The following is a 22,252-nucleotide window of genomic DNA, read 5'->3' as shown; positions in this document are numbered from 1 at the left end:
TGGCGTAGCCAGGGGGGCTAAGGGAGCTATATCCCCCCCCCCCCCCATTGACTGTGTTGACCTTAGAATTTTATCAAGATTAATAAAAAAATAAAAGTGTATATTATAAAAGACATATTGTATTTGTATTTTTTTTTTGTGTGTGAGACTTAGTCCCCCCCCCCCCTATACAAAATTCCTGGCTACGCCACTGGTATATATTATGCTGGGGCTGGGTGGTTCTTTTATTGAATAACAATAATTGTTTCAAAACTATTAACATAATTATTCCAACTCGTTATCACTGGAATATTTGCCCCTTGAATATATTATGATCTATTATGTATTAAGTATTAACTATTAATTTAAAGTTTAAATATCCAAGACTAAATGTCTAACCAATTACCTATACCAAATATTAGCAAAAGTATATTTTTTAATTTAAAATGTTTTAGTTGCTGATATTTGATAAATGCTAATATACAACTATACAAGGATCAATTCCCAAATCCTAATTTTTTATCAGTTTGTGCCTAAGTAGTTAGAAAAATAAATTATTATTTTAGAATTAAATTTTAATTGCTATGTGTGAAGAAGGTTGGTGTTAATAAATGCGTAATATTTAATTTAATTATATTTTTATAATTTATTGAAAAACAAATTTAAATAAACAGTTATTTTATAGTTATTTAATTTTAAGTCAATTACATGGAATTCTATAGTCATTTTTCTATAGCATTAGCTAACCAGAGTACTGCATAAAATCTGTTTATAAAACTACTAGTTCAAGTGATCTTCGCATATTTCTTATTATCTTTTCAAATTTAATAGTGATAACATAATAATTGTATTGGTTACAATGACGAATGACTAAAAATACATTCAGTTTGTTATCGCTCATAATACCACGTCATAATACAGTGGTTGGACCTATAACCACCAAGCCACCGTCTTATCCTCGAAGCCTGAATAATCTTAATACACTTTTCATGAATTTTAACTTGGAATACGAGAGTGTGGACTATAAACAGTATAAACATTTGAATAGAAAAGTTACTATACAAAAGTTGTTGATAACGTCAGGCCGACTGAATTATGACGGATATTCGATGTTAATAAGTTGGTTTTCTTACTCTTTTGTATGATTATAATATTATATAATTTACAATTTATTGATTATAGTATTGTTAAAAATATTTCATAATGATCTAGTTCCTAATAATCAAGTATTCGTGACGTGTAGGTTGTAGGTATATTATATAATAGTTTATACTGTATGTCTGTATATCATAATTCACCTACCTAGTGGCTATACAGTGATATGTGTAATAATATATTTTCAGTAAGACGTAGGTACAATATATATACATAGGTTTATAGTAAGTTATTGCATAATATTACTAGAGGTTTTTATTTATTTTGTATACTATGTTATTTGATACGTAACAATGAATTATTTTAGAGAACCTATAATTTAATATATGAAATAGGGAAATAATTTTTACTCGGTTCGAAATCGTACTGCAGAATTTACACGCGCGGCAGTCACTATACCTCTATCGGCAGTATAATATTATAATGGCCATCAGAAATTTTATGTTTTCGACACGTGAAGAATGAAAAACAGCTAACGAGTATGAGCTATAACGTATATTTTTATAAAACTGCTAACGATATATTTTATGCCTCCGTATATTATATAGTTCGTTTTTATTACGATAGGTGACACCTGAATGTCCTACGCGTACGGCAATTCTGTTGGGTTTTATCGGACGTGGTCGTGATTTGATTTATATTTTACACACTTGTTTATCTACGTAATCGTACGCTTTAATATCTATCGATAAATCACAATATAAAATATATATATATATATATTTGTGTGTATTTGAGAAAAACGCGACGGGCGTACTGCGTGCAGTGTTCGTAACAACAATTTTTTTTTCCTAACCGTTTCGCCATGTAATGTTTGAACGTTGAATTACAGCGTACACACCGCCACACGTACAGCCAAACTATAATAATGCCAACCTATGTTATGTTTTACTACATAACAGACATACAAATTAAAAAGGTCTGCTGCGATGACGGGTGCCACTGCCACGCACTTATACGCCTTCATATTAACCGATGTACCTACCCTACCTATATGTACTTATTTGCGTTTCTTTAAATATTTCGTGGACGCTGAGCGGATCACGGGAAACGTATACCAGATACTTATATTGATGGTCTAACAATAGACATTTTTAGTTTTTTATCGTGTTTAAAAGTTTCCGTCGACTGTTGTCGTGTTAAGAAATAACGCAAGCAGCAAGCGCAGTTTTGAAGAAAGGTCGAAAGAGTAATTTTTTTAAACACAATGATTTATCATTGTTTCCAAACCATATTATACTGCAGCGACAGGGTGAGTGAACTGAGACGAGTGCCTGCTGACGCCCGCGGTCCCATTTACGTTTTTTTGTGAAACAACTGAAAAAATTGATATCATCTGAAGTAAAATTTACTATTTATAGAGCGACTTTTCACGAAACTTTTATCTTTCCGAAAATTAGTTAACCTCCGAAGAAACGCGTACGAAACTTATGAAACCATCCACTTACATATCCCTTGCTGTGGCCTGTGAACAACTTTTCGTTAAAGTCATCACACCATATGACCAGGTACTTTAGAGAAGAACCGATTTCTGATTTGAATTCAAGACTTATGTCCAATATTATATGCATACCTATCATATTATGTGCATTATAGACTATCGCTAGGTAAAATATATTATTATTATTATTATGTTACACACAATACTAAAATTATAGTAGGTACTGCAGTCTGCAGCAATACATCACCCGAGACAGATAGATCGCGATTTCGTTAGTTTTATCGAATCGTTTTTTCTCGTCCGCGAAATACTGTGCACGCACGTCAATCTTTACCTTAAGGTGGTCGATATAAATAACCGGTGCGGACGTGTGCTATTGTATAACGTGTCTTATTATTGTTAGGTATTACAACTATACGCGATAACATTATTATTGATAATATTACATGCAATAGCGCATACGAAATTCTTATATTTTTGGAGGTGGAAAAAACCAAGTACCTAAAGTACCAAGTACCAAGCACCTATTAACCCGCGAGAACACGACATATTTTCTTGCCTCGACGAAGAGTGTATCTCAAATTGTACCTAAGCTCGCGAAATCTCGTGAGTATTAAATTATAATGTATTCCAACGCAGACGCGCACAGAGGTTTTCACACAGTTATTATTGCTGTACGTGTACACCCCCACGACACCCTCCGACGACATGCAAAAGCGGTGGTGCGAAGACTCCATTACCGTGCGCGTATAACGAGTAACGACCGCAGAAAGTCGTATGTTATGACCTCCACTCGCGCTCTGTGGTGGCGGCGGCGGTGCGGAAAAATATTGTCCCGTGAAAAATATTTACATCGCTGTACCTCCACGCGGTCATGTCATAACCGCGCCCGCTGGCGGCTGCGACCCGATCGAGTACAGTTTTCATTTTTCACGACCCGAATGAGCACAAATGCGATCAAACGATATATATAGGAATCCGAAATACAATACGATTGAGCTCGGACAGAAAAAAAAATAGTGACATTTCGACTCAGTGGCGTTATTTCAGTTTTTATTATAATAAAAAATTATAATAGACTAGGGTGGGCAACTTCTCACTACCTTTCCGACTCAAAATTTTTTTCACTCATATTTTCATAGCATAGTGCCATAGTGGCACTATGGGGGTGGAGGGGTGGTAAATGTGCTGACTTAAGGTTGATGTAAATACTAAACTGGGACAAATGCCCCTTCCCCCCCTAAACGACGCCATTGAGTGTCCCAAATCATCCGGGTCTGATGTCGTTCCTAGTTTCTTACATGACTCGAATATTTATAATTTCTCAGGGAAATCCAATAATTTGGAATGCAATGTATACAATTTTCCCTGTAATGATCTATTCCTATAATAGATTGGATGCGCCTAATACTTTCTATTTCTCTTCTTAATCCTTCTACTACGTTGTATTAACGCAATAATAATATTTATAGACAACATTTTTAAGCGAAAAGCATACTAAAGTGACTGCTCTCGTCAAAGTTGAATAATTTTAATATTCTAATCAATTTTTTAAAAGATTAAAATGGGACGATAACCTTCGCTTCCATAACCAAAATAACTACTTGCTAGGTGAGAAAAAAAGCAATATTAAACAATACTCACGTTTATCGGTATAGCTTAGAAAACTTTTTACGAAAAAGTTATAATCATCGCCGTCAAGGTAATACGTGATTTTTCGGTTTAAAACTATTAAGACTAAAACTGAATCCAACATCAATCATAGAATTTAATTTTAAGCATTTCGCAAAAATAACGTTAAACGATAAAAAAAAACACAATGTGTTATAATATTATTATATTATATCATATACCTAACGCTGAACGTCTATTAACGACGCCAGCAAAGAAACATATGGTTAGAGTTCATTATAAAAAGGTTTTTGTAAAACTATAATATATTATGTAATATGTGTGTAATTATTTTTGTGAGTATAAAACCTTGTCGGGCCGTCTACTTTTTTGACTTTAAGGGCGTCGACGGGAGCGTTGTGTTAAAGTTTTGTTTGTCGTCGCGCTATATTACGCGAGAAATATTTAAGGTTTAAGTATACCTGTTTATAGTTTATACCTATGTATGGATGTCATACATATTCCTAATATATCACTATTGCAATACCTGGGTTCTTCATATATAATGTATGCAATATTATGTCAGTATAGGTACACGATACTCCTTGGTCAATACTCAAATGTCTCAAATATTCAAATTGTACCTATATTTCCCCCTTTGGCGAATAATAACGCATTATTGATGCATAATATAGTAAACAAATCGTAATACATAAAAATAGCCAAAGAGAAAAATGTACTTTTTACATTTTACCTAACGTGCAATTGTGTACATTATGTATATGTGCCATATTTTACTCTCTTAGTAAAAAATAAAACTACCAGCATAAAAAGTTTTAGCGTTTTTAGTATGATATTCAAAAATTTTAAACTATATAAACGGTAACAAAAAATAATCATTTTAATCCGTTTGTATAGTTTATAAACAGAAAAAATTTAATTTAAAATAATTATGATTTTATAAAATTCACGATCTAAATGTTAGGTTATGTCCACGTTCAACCAATGCCATAAGATCCAAAATAAAGGACCCTTCAAAACTCGTTTTGGATGAACCTAAGCCCTTCGATTATCAAATTATTAATATTATTTTTCAGTCTCATATTTTTTTTTGATAAATTAGGTTATATTAAATACTTGACCTATATTATAGATGTCGCTTCAATCCGCTGCGTGGAAACTGCGTATGTCCTCGTCATTATATACCTATAATATATATACGCGTCTCTCGTTTGTACTTAGGTGCAGATGAGGCATACTGTGTACATACGCTAAAAGCTCGTTTTCGGCGTAACCCATCCCTTAACCGAGTAATATTATATGCGAAAGCGGTAAACCCAATACGCACGCACGCACACACACACGCACACACACGCCGTAATATAATAATGTACATAGGTATATTATACTAAACCGAACGGTATAAAAGCGAACTTTCCGTCGTTGTCCTTTTGAAATCGCTTTTCGCTTTGCCACCGCTGCCGATGCGTATATATAGGTATATAGGTCGTAGGTATACATCGCGTAGCATATTATACCAGACTATACCCGAGCGGTTGCTGTCGAAAGCGGTTTTAAGGGTGTACCGCAGCCGCCACCGAAACCGCGTTTTATTAAAAACTCATGACAAAAACCCGTATCTGCAGCGGTTTTTGTCATGATTTTTTACCGGATCGTTTCCAAAATATATCGAATACTATATTATAATATTATAATATATTCATATGTATATAAATATATTATTATATAATGTGTAAAACTATAACGTGACGAAATGACGAATATGTGCCGTCGCACGTGTTTAGATTCACACTCTATACTGCACTGTACACGATAATATACCGTATATAATATTATGCAGTGATGTGTATCATAAAAAAAATGTGTGTCGCTCAAATCATTTAAGGAGACCTATCCCTCGTAATATTGTCATATATGGTATATAAACCCGTAAAATGTCCTTTTTGTCTTCTATTAATACCCAGTACTCACCCACCCACATTTAAGGTATTTTCTCAGCAACACTCGGACTCTATGTTACACGCCGCTGGTTTATACTGTAAATTATATTATAAACAACATTACTATTATTGTAATTTGTAATGTTGTTTATAATATAATTAAGTCGTTATCGAAATAATTGCATTACCTACCTAAACAGTAAATATAATAGTAATATATCCGAACTCAGGTCGGTGCCACTATACCTACCTTAATATTATATATTATATATTATAGGCACGCGTAGGGGAAGGTTCTTAGGGGACTTGACCAAGTCCCATCCATAATTGCATATTATGCAAAGCACCACATGGGTCGTTCTATGATGAAAAATTCTCTGGGATATCGGTTCTCCCATCAAAAATAAATGTTTCTGAAATTTTGAACATTATATAATATTATGAATTATGTATACTTATCACGTGTGACGTTTGCAGGTGGGACCGGTGAACAAGTCGAAGGAGAAGAAGAAGTCGCACCGGAAGGTGACCAAGCTGGTGTTGACGGTGATCACGGTGTACGTGCTGTGCTGGCTGCCGTACTGGATCACGCAGGTGGCGCTGATATTCACGCCGCCCAAACAGTGCCAGTCCAAGATCGTCATCACGATATTCCTGTTGGCCGGCTGCTTGAGCTACAGCAACAGTGCCATGAACCCGATCCTGTACGCGTTCCTCAGCGACAACTTCAAGAAGAGCTTCCTCAAGGCGTGCACGTGCGCGGCCGGCAAGGACGTGAACGCGGGCCTGCACCAGGAGAACAGCACGTTCCCGCGCCGGAACCGCGGCGGTTCGGAGCGCGGCGGCGGCCGGACCGGGCGGGCCACCACCATACTGTGCCAGGCGGTCAGCGGCGGTGGCGTCGGCGGCGGCGCGGGCGGTTGCTGCAAGGACGACGACGGCGGGTGTTGCGGCGAGACGGGACCACTTGTCGGACGCGCCGAGCTGGTCAGCAAAGAGAACACGTCCACCGCGCTCACCATGACGTCCCGGTCCACGTGCAACGACAATAACGTGCAACCCGCCCAGTTGTAACGGCCGCTGCAGTTGGCTATGATATTATTTTTTTTTACATCGTAAATTTCTACGCACTATATTATTATATAAATACCTATACCTATTATAACATGACAACCTATTCCTTTTTATACGATACATACATAATAATAATAATAATAATAATAAGAATTAATAAGAATAATAAAAATATTAGCTATACACTATAATAGGTAGACACTAAAAAAATAATGTTATATACTATAGAATCTACATAGGGTATTAGGTACCTATATAATATATTATATATCTGTCCCGTCCCCCAGAGATGTACGTACCTACAACGACTATACCTATTTATAGTTTATTCATAGGTAACTATAATATATTTAACTAATAATACTCATAATAACTCACATAATTATTAGTTATTACCTATGCCTACTATTTTTAATTATTTTACCTATTATACTTAATAGTTACATTGATGCGGTATCATCGTGTTTAAGGGGAAACGGCCAACGAGACTTTCGTTTTTTATTGATTCTCATAAACCATGTGTGTCTCTTACCCACTTTTCAATGATGGCTATTTAGAATGGAATATGTTATGAATGTATATTATGGTATATCATTCTTATACCGAATTTACCATGATGCAACCATAAAGGTACACACCTAATATGGCCATATCGTGTATAAATTATACACTATCTATATAGGTATCTATTGCATTTCTCTATTGAACGTTGTCGTGCACGTAGATACATAATATAGGCTTAGACGTTACACGAAGTGAATTTACGATATGCACCAATTTCACGTCCTAATATGTCCTATAAGTCCAAACATATTATATAAGCAAGTATGTGTAATGCGTGTATTTTAAAGGAACATAATATATTGAAAAAGTTGTTTTGGTAAAATCGATTATAATTATGGTAACACAAATATACAAAAAAAAAAACGAGTGTATATTGTATACCTATCTATAAAATATATATTTATTTTATTTAAATTAATATTATTAATATTATTACCTACACCATTATACAGTGCCTTTATTTATTTATGCTGCACCTATACTCCGTTCCGCGTGAGAATAGCAACTCGTTTCCCGATGTCACTGACTGCGTTTAACGACCTGGGTAACTATTTCTCCTAATCAAACATTGTTTGTGTAGTCGTTGTAGTGCTATAAACAACACTGTCACCCGGAATGTTTGAGTGAGAGAAATAGTGTCCCAGGTCGTTAAACGCAGTCAGTTACATCGCAAAACGAGTTCGTTCTCTCGTTGAACGGAGTATATAATAAGTGTCGGTCTGGCTCATGATTTTGCCCCCAGCACAATAACTTTCAACGGGCGCTGTGGGGTACAATAAATTTTTTTCAAATGTCTATATAATATCCCGAAAAACAGCAATAATAATTTATGGTATGCGTTTTAAATCTCATAAGCGATTAACTGAATTTTCCAGATACAAATATCATAGCATTAGGTACCTATTTACCTATACCTACCCATTTACGCCTAACTAATTTTCAGAGTCATTGACCTAACATGGATAGATATATTTGGTTGATACTTTTTGTATATTGAAGTCAATATAAATTATATGTACTTATTAGGTACAATTAGAATATAATAATACACATACCTAACACAAAATAAAATATAATAAATAATAATAAAATCACTGTGAAGTACCTACCTACTTTACGATATGCTCCATTTCTACCATTTGGCATATACTGTCTATACTCTATAACAGCGGTCCTCAACCTTTTTATATTCGCGTAGATACCACTTACGCAGTTTTAAAATGTTCATGTACCTACCAATTGACCAAATAACGTTTTTTTTTTGCTTATCAAAAATATAATATAGGTACGTTATTTTACATTATTGTATGGAATTTTATTTTATTAGGAACTACAAAATGATGATAATTTAATGCATTAAATGAATATGTACAATTATTATTATTATTTATATTAAATAAACCAAATAATATTTAATAATTAATATAAATAATAATTCATTCCATTTTTTTTATAAAGGGAGATTTTCTTAGCATGCCACCAGTGAGCTTTCCGAGTACCACTAGTGGTACGCGTACCATAGGTTGAAAAACGCTGATCTATAGTATTAGGTATATGTATTATAATAAAACTTATCTCTATATATTATTTTAATATTAAAACGCGATAATGTGGATCGGAAATTACGAATCAGTTTTTATTTCCAAAGAGGATGCTGCAGTAATTTTGAATGGTAAATACTACGATTACGTAACAATGTTGATAACAGCATCTCGGTATTTCCTTAATAGTAATTTACTTTTACCGAGGTATTGAAGTATTTGAGGTACCTACGACCTACTTACCTATTTCACTCGTTGACCGTCATAGGCATGCTCAGGAATTTTGGAAGGGCGAAGGGGTTGGTTTGAAATTTTTTTTCAAACAAAATATTTGTTAAATTTAGCGATATAGATCAAGTTAAGCGCCCACACGAATTTTTAATTTTTTTTCGGAAGCCAATATATTACAACTAGTTAAGAACGATGGTGCAAAAATGAACTGCCTTAAATCATTGGTTTTTATGGTATAGCCTCACGAAGTTCACGATTTTACGTGTTTTACACATACGCATAACGCTTATAGTTCACGCGCTTATAACAAATTTTCAATTTTTTTTTTTTTTTTTGAAACATGTAAATTAACGTTTAAAAAATTACAGTGGAAAAATAATGTTGACACCCACCAATGGTGGTTTTACATAACAAGTCGAGGGATGTTTTCGATTTTAATTGTCCGAGTGAGTGACCTCGCCGGATGTATAAGTACTACTTTAAAGTAAGTCTGCCCGCCAAATTCGGACTTCTCTTCTATCTTTTTCAGCATGCTTAAGTCTTAACGGTAGCGGTGTCGTATGCTATCTACGCACTGAATGTTATCTACACATTGCTATTACGTATAAATTATGTCGTATGCTATCTACGCACAATTAAAGTTGAAAAGTATTTTTCATATCAATAAAAAATGTTTCGAACGTATTTGTTGTGTTTATGGAGCGCCACCATTCTTCTTTAAGCTGCCTTTCCAGCAAATTAGTGGCACCATGCGATTTTATACCATATTTCACCTTTATATGTCGCCAATAACATTCCATAGTTTGAGTTTCAGCTCTTGTTTGTGGATCAATGAAATTAATTTTATGATTTACGGTATTGTGGATATAGCCATGATCGTTTAAACAGCTGTAAGCTTTCCATTCATCTGAAAAAATGGTCGTCCCTGGCTCAATTTCTCTTCTAAAAATTGGAAGCAAAGTGGCGCGGTCTCTTTTTTGAACGATAAACAATCGATGTTCTACTATATTATCACGTCTACAACAGTACAACACATTCCAAACACCCACGGCCCCTGTACGCGTACACCGTAATTTCGATTAGTTATTTCAGTATCAGTATCAGAACTGCTAGATCCTGTTCTACAATTTCTTCTCTAGGTTGACGATCTCCTAGAAGGTATTTGTAGATAGCATACGACACTAGTATTCAGTGCGTATATAGCATACGACACCGCTACCGTCTTAACTACCTACTTAAGTACGTTAAAACAAAAAAAAAGTTGTACTGTAAAACAGAAAAGTTCCAAACGCGTGGTAAAATATTGCGTTGTACGAATGCGTAAAACACCGAAAATCATGAACTTTGTAAGGCTATAACTTAAAAACTAATGATTTCCAGCAATTCATTTTTGCAATGTCGTTCTTAAATCGTTGTAGTAACACATAGGTTTCCAAAAAAAAAATTTGTAGTATTGGAGGACACCAGTTTAAAAACGATCGTTTATAATATCATTAGCAAATCAAATGTTGAACAACGCGTTAAATGTCAATTTACGTTATCGTTGAAATTATTCTTCATTTATTCTCTAACGATTTCAATGTTTAAAGATGGATTTGACTATTTGAGGGTTTCCGACAAACTAATTCATGCCGATGTACGAGCTAATACTTATTCACGATTTTGAATTTAAGACAATAATATCATCTAAATACATCCAGAACCACTAAAATTTTTAAACATAATTAATAATTCTCTTGGGGACGAGATCTGTAAACTGTAAAGGAATAAGGAAATATCATTATCAAAATTATTATTAAAATGTAGGTAGGTATTTCACATGTGACTGTGAGACACGGGTAGAGAGAAGGATCTTAGTATACTAAGGTATATTTAGGTATCCAACTAATCTTTTTATTGTTCTACGTTCTACTATAAAAAATTATCTCACATGTTTAGTTTAAAAATATCAAGGCGTAACAAACAAAAACAACCTCGAACTATTTTTAAATCAGAATGAAATAATTTAATCTCAAATTTTAAATGCTAACTCATCTGAATCTACGTTTTTAATTAACTGTTACCTATGACGTCCTAAAGCCAAAAATGTATTAGTGGATCGCCACAAGTAATAACTATTTTAAGAAGATGAAAGAACTTGAGGTCGTTTTTTTGTTGAGTGTTTTCTATGTTAATTTAGATAATATATGTATATAAATCTATCTAGTCATTTTTTTAAACTTAAATTTTAAAAATAAATCAAATTCCAAGAAATGTATTCATTATTTTGTACATTATACCCATATAAATAACATTTCAAATTTGGCCATCTATCTGATTATTATTAACTAAATTTAAATGAAAACCAAAATGCTATTAATTATTGAGGATATGTTAAATAATTCACACTTTAGCTGTATGGTAATTAGTGTGTAAAGGACAGCCTATGGAAAACAAGCTACTTTTAAATACGTAGGTATTTAAAAAAATTCTATAACAAAAATAAAAAGGTGAAATAAGTTATATTTACATAACATTATTTTGATTTAAAACAGAAATAAAACTCATACTTTTCAAAATGAATAAGTCATATTGAATCTAGGTTTAGATAAATTTTTTTTCAAAAATATGTTAATTCGTAGATTTATCTTTAAAAAATATAAAACAATGTTTAAAACCATGAAATGATCTTGAACCAAAAAAATGTCATTACAAATATACGGCATCATATTATATTTGTTAATTTTTTTTCTTAATTGGACAAACCATACACAAGATATGATATAATTAACTTGTAAAACTTAAAAAAAAATTAAAGGAAAACATAATAGGTATTGTTGTTTAGTTTATAAAAATAAACTAAATAAATGTTTAAATGATAATAATGATAATTATTATGAAATTAAAATGTACACATAATGTCAATTTTTCTCAACTACATAACTTAATCCATTTAATTTTAAGAAATTTATTTTTAAGTTATGTGAAATAAAATAAAAAACATTTATAAATAATATTACATAATATGCACTTAACATAATTTAATAATATTATATAAAATAATACTAAGAATTAAATGTGTCAATTTACATGTTTATATATTATATATATACGATTATAATGATTTTGTATTTACAATTATGATTTCTATGTACACACACTTATTCTTTTAACAATTAACAATTTTCAACATATCAGAAGATTTGAATGTGTACATTCTACAGTTTAAAATAAATATGTTTATTATATAATATAATACAGTTTTAGATATAAGTGGAAATCCAACTATAGGCTTTATTTATTTGTAATACTTTACACTGTACTCAATAATTAGCATCACTTTTTAGTTTAAAAAATTATTATTAGCATAACTTAAGTATATATTATATTTGTGTATTACACATTTAGAATAGTTGAATGTAACAATATTCAAAATATTGTTAAATTAAGTTAAGTCAAATATTTTTGAATATATTTGACAAATTAAAATTCAATATTCAGCCTCTTTAAATTGGTGATTTTATTTAAACCATTATGTATACTACATACTTAATAGGCACAAAAATAACGCATTGAAATACAAATAATTTAAATAGTATCGTTTTAAAGTTTTATAAAACCAAAAACTGATCAATAAATAGAAACTTTAATTGATCATAATAAGAATTACAACTGTGTTCAAAATAATTTTTTTGGTTTGAATAAATAAAACGGAATTTAATATCAGTTCAATATATTAGGAAATTGTTAAAATCTATCAAGAATATTGTGTGAAATTTACGCACAACCTTCATAACTAATATTAATATGGTAACATCATCTTGGCCACCTAATCTATCTAGTTATATGCAAAAAGGCAGCATTGTATTGTATTTACAGCAATTAACATTTAAAACTATATGGCAGCTAACAAAAAAAATTGACATATAAACAGAGAACATTTTACAACTAAGTAGTAGTACACAAAAAAATAATGTTTATCATTTATCCAATGTGCATGGTTTGAATGTGTCTCATAAGCTCTTTTCTATCCTCGAATACTTCATCACAAATATCACAAGAAATAACTTCTGCAAATACAGGTGCCATTTCTTCGGTACTAAGCTCAATATTAGCACCAACCTCTTCAACATAATCTGTATCAAACACTAGTTCTGTTTCAACCATGCAATCACTATTTGAATCAACATTTTCCACGATTAAAGACAAATGATCATCATATTCACTATTATTTTCAACATAATATTCTACTCCAGGTTCATCAGGAAAACCAATGTTGCAAATGTCACCAATGTTATCTAAATCTTCTACGTTAAATATTGACTCGATACTAACTCGTTCTAATGTATGGTCTGTTAAATCATCTTCCTCTACAGATATCTGATCTTCAGGTTCTTCTGGATTATCATTTTCTTTTGATTCCTCTCCTAATAATGAATCCATATCTGATGGATTAGATCTTGAAGAATAATAAAGAACAGTAGAACATGTTCTAGTGCACTCTCCATCTTTAAGTACAAAACAATGTTTTTTTGGTATAGATTCTGATTTGACAACTACGTTTTTTGATTCATTTGTCACTTGCTTAGGAGCCTTTGGTTCAGTTCTCATTAACCTGCCATTAACAAGTTTGTAGGTTTTAACTGGCTTTTTAGGAGGACTAGCTACAGATGGAGGATCGTAAGGCATATCATCCTGTTCCATAATTGATTGTACAGCTTGCTCTTCTGCAGTAGGTATTGGTTCATCTTCACAGCTCTCTGTATCTGACTGTCCAGACATAACTGTAAAGACTTTTTCTACTAAGCACCATGTGTCTTTTCGATTACCCAACTTGCTCCGACGCTTATATTTGCGAGGTCCGACCTAAGATAAAGAATTATATTCTGGTTTAATCAAAGTATTCATATTACTTAAATTATAATCTTAAAAAAAACCTACAGGAACTACTCTAGATCTTTTAGTATTTTCATCACTGTGCTGCACTAAATGTGAACAAAGCTCCATTGAAGATCGGAACAAATAACCACACACTTTACATTCATAAAAATTTACTTGACCACCCTTTGCCTCAGTTCCAGCATGATGTGCACGTATGTGTTCACGCAATACAACCTAAAATTATATTATAAAAAGTATTGCTATTTAGTTATTAATATAATATTTGAATAATTTTACTCTTTGATTGAATGCCTTTGGACAGACAGGACAAGCATATGGCTTTTCGCCAGTATGTATTCGTTCATGTTTTCGAAGTGTACCACCATCAGCAAAAGCTTTGTTACAATATCTACAACCATAAGGCCGTTCTCCTGTATGTATTCGTATATGTATTTGTTGAGATGATCTAGATCCAAATACCTAAATAAAAATAATACATTTTAAATATTATACTAGTTGACATCAAAATAAACCAATTACTTTATTCGTTACAACTTACATAGCAAATGAGTCAATTATCAAAATATTTTTAAAAAACTTTTGTATAAATATTATTTAATGAATTTAAAGAAAAAATAAAATTGACCATGCTTTTTATTACAATAACATACAAAATGTATGTAACAATTCAAATAAGGAGAGGAGTTACAAAACCAAAAAAAAAGTGTTTCTTAATGTTCATATTTTAAATATAATATTATATAACTAGTTGTCCCGCTCAGCTAAAATTAATAAATAAAAAAACATACATCATTGTAAGATCAATACAATCGTCAATCCACTCAGAATCTAAAATTAAGGAAATATATAGTTTATATATATGTTTTAAATTCAAATTTTTAAGAAATTAAACAAAGAAATATTTAAACTAACAATTTTAGTTATTTTATTGTAAATTATTTAAAAATACTGTTCATACTGTAATAAAAAAATCTAAAAAGTATAGGTCATAGTTTTAAATAGCAACTGCTATTTATTAATCGTTTTTATTTTGTATTTATTTATCTTAATAATTAAAATTCTGGATCCACATCCCAGACCTCCCAGTACCCTACAGTACTAAAAAATCTACTACGACATCTGTCATAGATAAATTAGTTGATCGCTACCACTGGATAGGATACCACAATCATACTATTAACTATCATGCATGTATGCTTGAACATTAGAGGAAGGAAGCCAAACATGGCCGGCCAAGCGAAAAATAAGGTCTGGAACTATTAAATCTACCAAAATGATACATCTGTTATAGTATATAAACTGTATAGTCGGCGACACGAAAAGTGGCCCACAATGTAACGTGTATTACGAGTGGCACTGTGACAGCCACCCAGTATGCGGTATAGATTGAGAACACATAGCTATCGGGTAGGGAAGCAGTAGCGGTTTGCGGTACACAAGGGCCAATTCTCGTGTTGCCGACTAAAGTGATGTCATTGTTTGAATAAAAGAAACCAATTAATTCCTTAGGCATTACATGTAAAAACGACAAGACTACTACTATGTGCAGTCTGGCGGATGTGATTACTCTGAAAGATTTATAGTATGAGAGCACAATCGCAGCAGTTTGATAGCCATGGCTACACCAGTGGTTTACAACCTATTTCAAATCACAACCACCATTTTTTAATATTTTTTATAAAACCACCACTTTACACTTTTAAGAATAGAACATGAATATTTTTTAATATGTGCACTTCAATAAATCTTCTATCAATTAATAATTGGCATATTATTGACCCAACAAATAATTAAATTAATTTTATATTCATAATAAGTAATATACTTATATATGAAAAACCATTTTTTTCATTATTTTTGGCGCCCCCCAGGTTGAATACCACTGGTAACACACATCAACACTTTCATAAGTGAAGATTTTGCAATAGTAAATTTCGCTCTAAATTATCATTGTGTGGTTTATGGATAAGGAATTCATAATTTTTTATTTAGAAAATATATTAAATGCTCAAATTATTATAAACAGTATTAGTCTACACAAGTATTACTCTTTCAAAACGATCAATACAAAGACAAAGTATGTCTGTGCCCCAAGTTTAGTAATGTACCATAAAGTTCAGATGACTGAAGTATAATTAATAAAAATTAATAAATCAAGACAATATTGTACTTACTTTGCCACAACTAGTACAAGGAAATATTTTTTCAGTCAATGAAGTTCGTGAAATACTAAGAGTATTGGCATGACTAGCTTTGTGATTCATAAGTGCTCGTTTGTCAGCTAATTCTTCACCACATATGTCACAAATAACTCCTTTTTCTCGATGAGTTACCATGTGTCTGAAAAAAATAACTAATATTTTAATTTAACAACAATTTTAGTTTTTTTTCATATTTTTATATATGAACAATATACAAAATAATGTTATTAAAAATACATTACTAATTACCGTTTAAGACGTGCTCTGGAATGAAATCTTTTTCCACACATTATACAATTATTATCAGATGTATCATGAATCATTAAATGTTTTTGGAGAGCTTTATCGTCTTTACATAGTTTTGCACAAAGTTTACACGAATATTCAGATAGTGAATCAGTATGAATTTGAGACACATGATCAGACAGCTCATCTGTACTATCAAATGTTTCACCACAAGCTAAACATTTTGATTTCTAAACAGTAAATAGATTAAGCTATTTAAATATCTATGTAAATAAGTATTTAAATGTATTTTTTATAAATAATATTAAAATATTAAAATGAGAAAAAAAAATACACACTTCTGAAATATTTGTAGGAATCAAATGTTGCTCAGTATGCATTTCTAACTCTGACATAGACTTAAAGAACAATCCACAATGTATACACATATGTGCTTCTTCATATATTTCTTCTTCAACGTTTCCAAGTTCTTTTTTCATATGCTGCCTAAATATAAACAAAATTAAATTAAATAATTAAAATTGTAAATAATAATTAATAACTATTTAACTCTTATATTTAATTCAAAAAAGGAGTTATCAAGTCATAATATGTTATATTTGTTATTTAAGTATATAAGTGTTTTTCTTTTCTTAAGTTATTTATTAAGATTTATCCTTAAATATCTATTTAAATTCAATCATATTATCTAATATTAGTTTTAAAATGTTTATAAATTTTTGTCAATAAAAAATTACAAAAAAGTGTAATTTATCTTTTAGCTATTCTGTTTAATTCAATTTAGTCATCAAAAACTGAATAATTTACCTTTGATGACGTTTTAAAAAATCAAATCTGTTAAATACTGCCCCACATGAATCACAAGAATAAGAATCATTGCATTTAGTATTAGCCAATATTGTAAGCTCATAACTATCTGAATTTGATTTTTGAGTAGTAACAATATTTACACCATCATCAACATGACTAAGACGAGCATGATTAAGAAGTGCTTTTTCACGTGTAAATGAAATTCCGCATGGGTTACATGTATGTGGTTTTGAGTAAATTTCTGAATTCCAACCAAGAGTAAATAAGCGATCTTTCATTGGACGACCTTTTCCTCTACCCCGACCTTTACCACGGCCACGGTTTTTTGTACTTTGTTCCTGATATATGTCTCCTTTATCTTCAGAATCTTCACCAGGTGTAACACTCCTTCTTTGTATTGGATCCATGAACATTAATTTGTTCATTACTTTTGTAACAGATACATTTTGGCTATCTACAAAAATATTATATTCAAGTTATTATTCATAACTTAATATAAATATTCGGAACAAATGTACTTTACCACCCCATGCAAATTTTTAAAATTTTTTGGAACTTGTTCATATTAACTATTTAAGAACAATGGTGCAATCAGAGTTTGTTGGTCGGAGTTATATTTGGAGTTATGGTCTTTGGAAGTGAGCAATTTTGTGTTTTTTTACGCATACCCAATACTATAATGCACCACGCTTTTCATATTTTTTTTTTATTTTTGGTACTAACATATTCTCACCAGTTTAAAACAATGGTGCAATCAGAATTTGTCGGTCAGATTTCCTTCTACCCACTTTGGTTCGCCAGACTCGATAGCCAGTTAAAGTAACATAAGTTATATACACTATTCAGAATAAGATTGAACCGCTTTCACGCATTTAGACTGACCCGGCGAACAGTGCCCGACCACCCATGCGATGGCTATGCGTTCTGTGATTGGCAGACAGTCATCGGGTGCCTGTGCTAACGCTCTCATCGATGTGGAGATTGTGGTGGGGATGTGCGGAAAAAATGTGTTTTGGTCGGCTGAGTGGCTTAATCTTATTCTGAATAGAGTATGGGAACATAGCTTATAGGAAGCAAGTTAAAGTATAACAAGTAGTCGCTCCCTACGCCTGCCAGCTCCGTGCGTGGTAAATTATAGCATATTGGGTATGCGTAAAAAATGCAAAATTGCTAAGGCCATAACTTTGAAACTAGGTCCAACCAACAAATTCTGATTGTACCATTGGTCTTAAATAGTTAATATTAGTAAGTTCCAAAAATAAAAAATTGAAAAATTTGCATGGGGTGGTAAAGTGCATTTTAGCCAAATATTCTTAGAAATTAATTGTATACCTAAACCACAATCTGATGGATTATCAGGACCGATATGAATTTTCATATGATTGGCTAAATCACATTTACGGCGATAACGAACACCACATAATGCACAACAAAAGGGACGCTCGGATTGATGGGTAACCATATGGTTCATAAGATGTGATTTTCGATTAAACCTCCGACTACAAAAATCACATGGATATGGATTAACAGAAGATGAAGCTTCTTCGCCTTCAGGTATTGGTATGTCAACATCAACAGTTGATGACATACATTTAACATCTGTTTCTAATATGCTAAAACAAAATAAATATCTAAATAAAATATGCTACTTTATTATTTGTATTTATCAGTTATTGCAACTACCACATTTTTTCTAACTTATCTGTCTTATAACCACACCAATAGTCAGAATAAATAATACAAAAAGCAGTCCTATATCGACTAAGAACTTTCTTAAGTTTCTCTACATATACCTCCAAAACTCCATTATTGAGATATAACTCTAACAGCACTATTCTAGCGTTAAATAAAACACTTTTGTCAATTTTTACTATTATTTTTGGGACAATAATTTTAGAGTTGATCTTATTAAAATTAGACACATAATTCCTACATATAATTATTTCAATTTGCTGTGGCGTCACAACATATATTTTATTGCTGTTTACAACATTTTACATAAGTCAGTTTTTCTGCCCGACAAAATAAAATTCCAGTGGATAAATAGTGCAGCAGTCAAAGGGTTAACTATATTTTCATAAAAATTCATTATTGAAACAAAATTTAGTCATGAGCATTTAATAAAAACAGTTACCGTTCACGCTGGAAACTATGGTTGTAATATCATAATGAACTTCAAACATGAACTAACTACCTAATTTAAGTAGTTCAAAGATCACTATAAAGTATAAAATAAATTATCAATTATGAAGCTATTAGATGTTTTAGAATCTTATTTGGTTAAAAGTTAATTAATCAACAATTAAAAAAAAACATGATGTACCTAACTACATATATTTAAGTTTTAAATATTTCTAAATGGATACTACAATTTTCTATTAGTATAGTATTAACACTAAAATAATAATACAATACAGAAAAAAAATTGAATAATTAACACAATTTTTATTTGTGTAATTTAATATTCACTTCGAGTTATAACCATGTATTGTGTTTTAATAAACATCTAATTTTAAATTTTAGATGTTAAATAGTATATAATTTATCATATACTCTGTCTACGTTTTAAATTAAATTGTCATAACCATTGGCGTTATAATAAGGCATTTGTCAAAAACATATATATAGTATAAAAATAAGAGTTCTGCAACCACTGAAATCATTTCCTGCAGATGATACTGCAGACATAACTCATAAGCAACCGAATCACAAGTACAATTACTCATCACAGGTGAACAGGTTATAGGTTATCTCACCTGTATCTACTGGTCAAAAAACTTGTCATTCAGTTGCCGGCAGTCAATCATTGGTTAAACATGAACAGAGTATACTCATTATAAAACTTTAATCAAAACTCACTTGTCAATATCGGTAGAGCGGTTCATGTCCCAACTTTGAGTGATTATCTCCTGCTCGGGGCATTCTTGAACAACAACTTCTTCTTGGACATCAAAAAAATTTTGGTATTCCTCTTGGGTCATTTGTTGGACGACTTCATCATCACTAGACTCAAATAAATCACTAGGCTCTTGTTTGATTTCTTGCTCTTGATCCATTTCCTATACAATCAAATATAGTTTAAGTTGAAAATGTAAAATGTGATTAGGTAATGTTTGATTTAGATTGTTAGAACCAATCTGCTACCTTAAAATTATCACTGAATGAAGATATGGCAGCTAAGTATTGTAACCCATCGGCATATGGCACAGATTCCATGACCGCTCTAGTCATATTATTGAGCTCATTTGCACGTGTACCACTGTTGGTGAAATACGAGGACCCAATGGTTTGTATTAAACAATCGTCAGATGACAAACCGTCAATGTCATCTGGACTGAAGAACTCGGTCTTGACAATAGAGTCAACAACAGTGCCTGGACATAGGATATTGTCTTTCCTATCAAAATCTAGTGTTTGGTTACCAGAATGGACGGACACAATTTCTTCGACAAAGTCAGTGTCCATGGTGAAATAGGGTCTGGGTGGTGGTTATAAGAATATCTAAAAAGAAACATAATATCTTATGTTTGAATGTGAATGATTGTCCGTACCCTTAACAGTAACTGAGAACCAAGTACCAACTAATCCACATCCAACACCAAAACCTGCCGAAAGCTAAAAAGGCTTGGGTACACAAACACTGAAACATTATATGCGGATATATTATAATCCGATTCCGATACCCCCAGATCATCACCATCCAAGATCTATAAAGATCGTCTTTATTGATCTTGAACACCGTCCACATCCAATTCTAGAATATAAGTATTCACGTATAAACATAGGTACGTTAAAACAAACGAGCGGGATGGACGGAGACACATTAATATATTATTAATATACTTGTCTATGGGAAATGGTACTCAGTTGTATAGTCAGTGGCCAGTACAAAATTAGTACAAATTCCAAAAATCGGAGACGACCGATCCGGCCGTATCGGTCCGACCGAGTAAGCGATTTCCCAGTTCCCACCGAGAAAATATTATTATTATTTACCAGAGTCCCGACTCCCGGCTATAACCTAAAAAATTCTGTTCGACGTCTTTTCCTCCATTATTATTTATTTTTCATGGTTAGTTTTTAATTATTGTTTTTCGCACATATATATATTAATAAAATTTGCGTGTCCTGTGGAGGAATTCAATTGTTAATAATTATTAATCATTTTCGCCGTTCAACGGGATAACCGGAGAGCCCTGAGCGCACTCGACGCAGCGAAAACGTTCCTCGACCTAGGCCGTGTCACTTCCGCCGTCGGCGGACATGTTTGTTCCGTCGACGATTTTGTACTTTTGTCCCTAACCTAATAAAATTTCGACAATGTCAAATGTACTCACCCCGCCACGCAGCCTCTCGTCGGACGTACGCCGAGTTACGTTATTCCGGGTCGTTTTCCGCCGTGAAACGCGTATTTTTAACGCGTTAATACCGATCGACAGCAATATGACGCCATTATACGTATACAAAATATACAAAATACATTCGTCGAAAGTCCTCCACCGTCCCCACTCCCCGCCACCAGTCATCACCCCGGCACCCGTAGACCGTCACAAAGAC

General features: G+C 32.2%; 2 protein-coding genes across 8 annotated transcripts in view; one reads left to right on the top strand and one right to left on the bottom strand.

Moving 5' to 3' along the window:
• Window positions 1–12,376, top strand: part of LOC132944640 (somatostatin receptor type 5-like) — a 218,276-nt gene extending 205,900 nt beyond the window's left edge. For all 6 annotated transcript variants that reach the window (XM_061014093.1, XM_061014096.1, XM_061014095.1 and 3 more), the window contains one exon: window positions 6,625–12,376. In XM_061014093.1, coding sequence (XP_060870076.1) covers window positions 6,625–7,221 — 597 coding nt within the window. In that variant the 3' untranslated portion in view covers window positions 7,222–12,376. The remainder of the gene's footprint in view (window positions 1–6,624) is intronic.
• A 112-nt stretch (window positions 12,377–12,488) lies between these two features.
• Window positions 12,489–22,222, bottom strand: LOC132944639 (zinc finger protein 878-like). Of its 2 annotated transcripts, XM_061014092.1 has the most exons (12): window positions 22,033–22,222; window positions 21,692–21,823; window positions 20,840–21,196; window positions 20,555–20,754; window positions 19,028–19,308; window positions 17,693–18,149; window positions 17,224–17,371; window positions 16,889–17,115; window positions 16,613–16,778; window positions 14,715–14,897; window positions 14,478–14,651; window positions 12,489–14,402 (listed from the first exon to the last, which is right to left on the bottom strand). In XM_061014092.1, exons 3-12 carry the CDS (start codon window positions 21,158–21,160, stop codon window positions 13,521–13,523), a joined length of 3,039 nt encoding a protein of 1,012 aa, XP_060870075.1. In that variant the 5' UTR covers window positions 21,161–21,196; window positions 21,692–21,823; window positions 22,033–22,222; the 3' UTR covers window positions 12,489–13,520. The 2 variants fall into 2 exon arrangements, with proteins under 2 accessions (XP_060870075.1, XP_060870074.1); XM_061014091.1 differs by lacking the exon at window positions 21,692–21,823.
• Window positions 22,223–22,252: the final 30 nt, after the last annotated feature.

Source organism: Metopolophium dirhodum, chromosome 5 (assembly GCF_019925205.1).
Source record: "Metopolophium dirhodum isolate CAU chromosome 5, ASM1992520v1, whole genome shotgun sequence".
Lineage (NCBI taxonomy): Eukaryota > Metazoa > Arthropoda > Insecta > Hemiptera > Aphididae > Metopolophium > Metopolophium dirhodum.
Note: the sequence above shows the minus strand (reverse complement) of the source record. Positions and strands in the feature narration are given on the sequence as shown.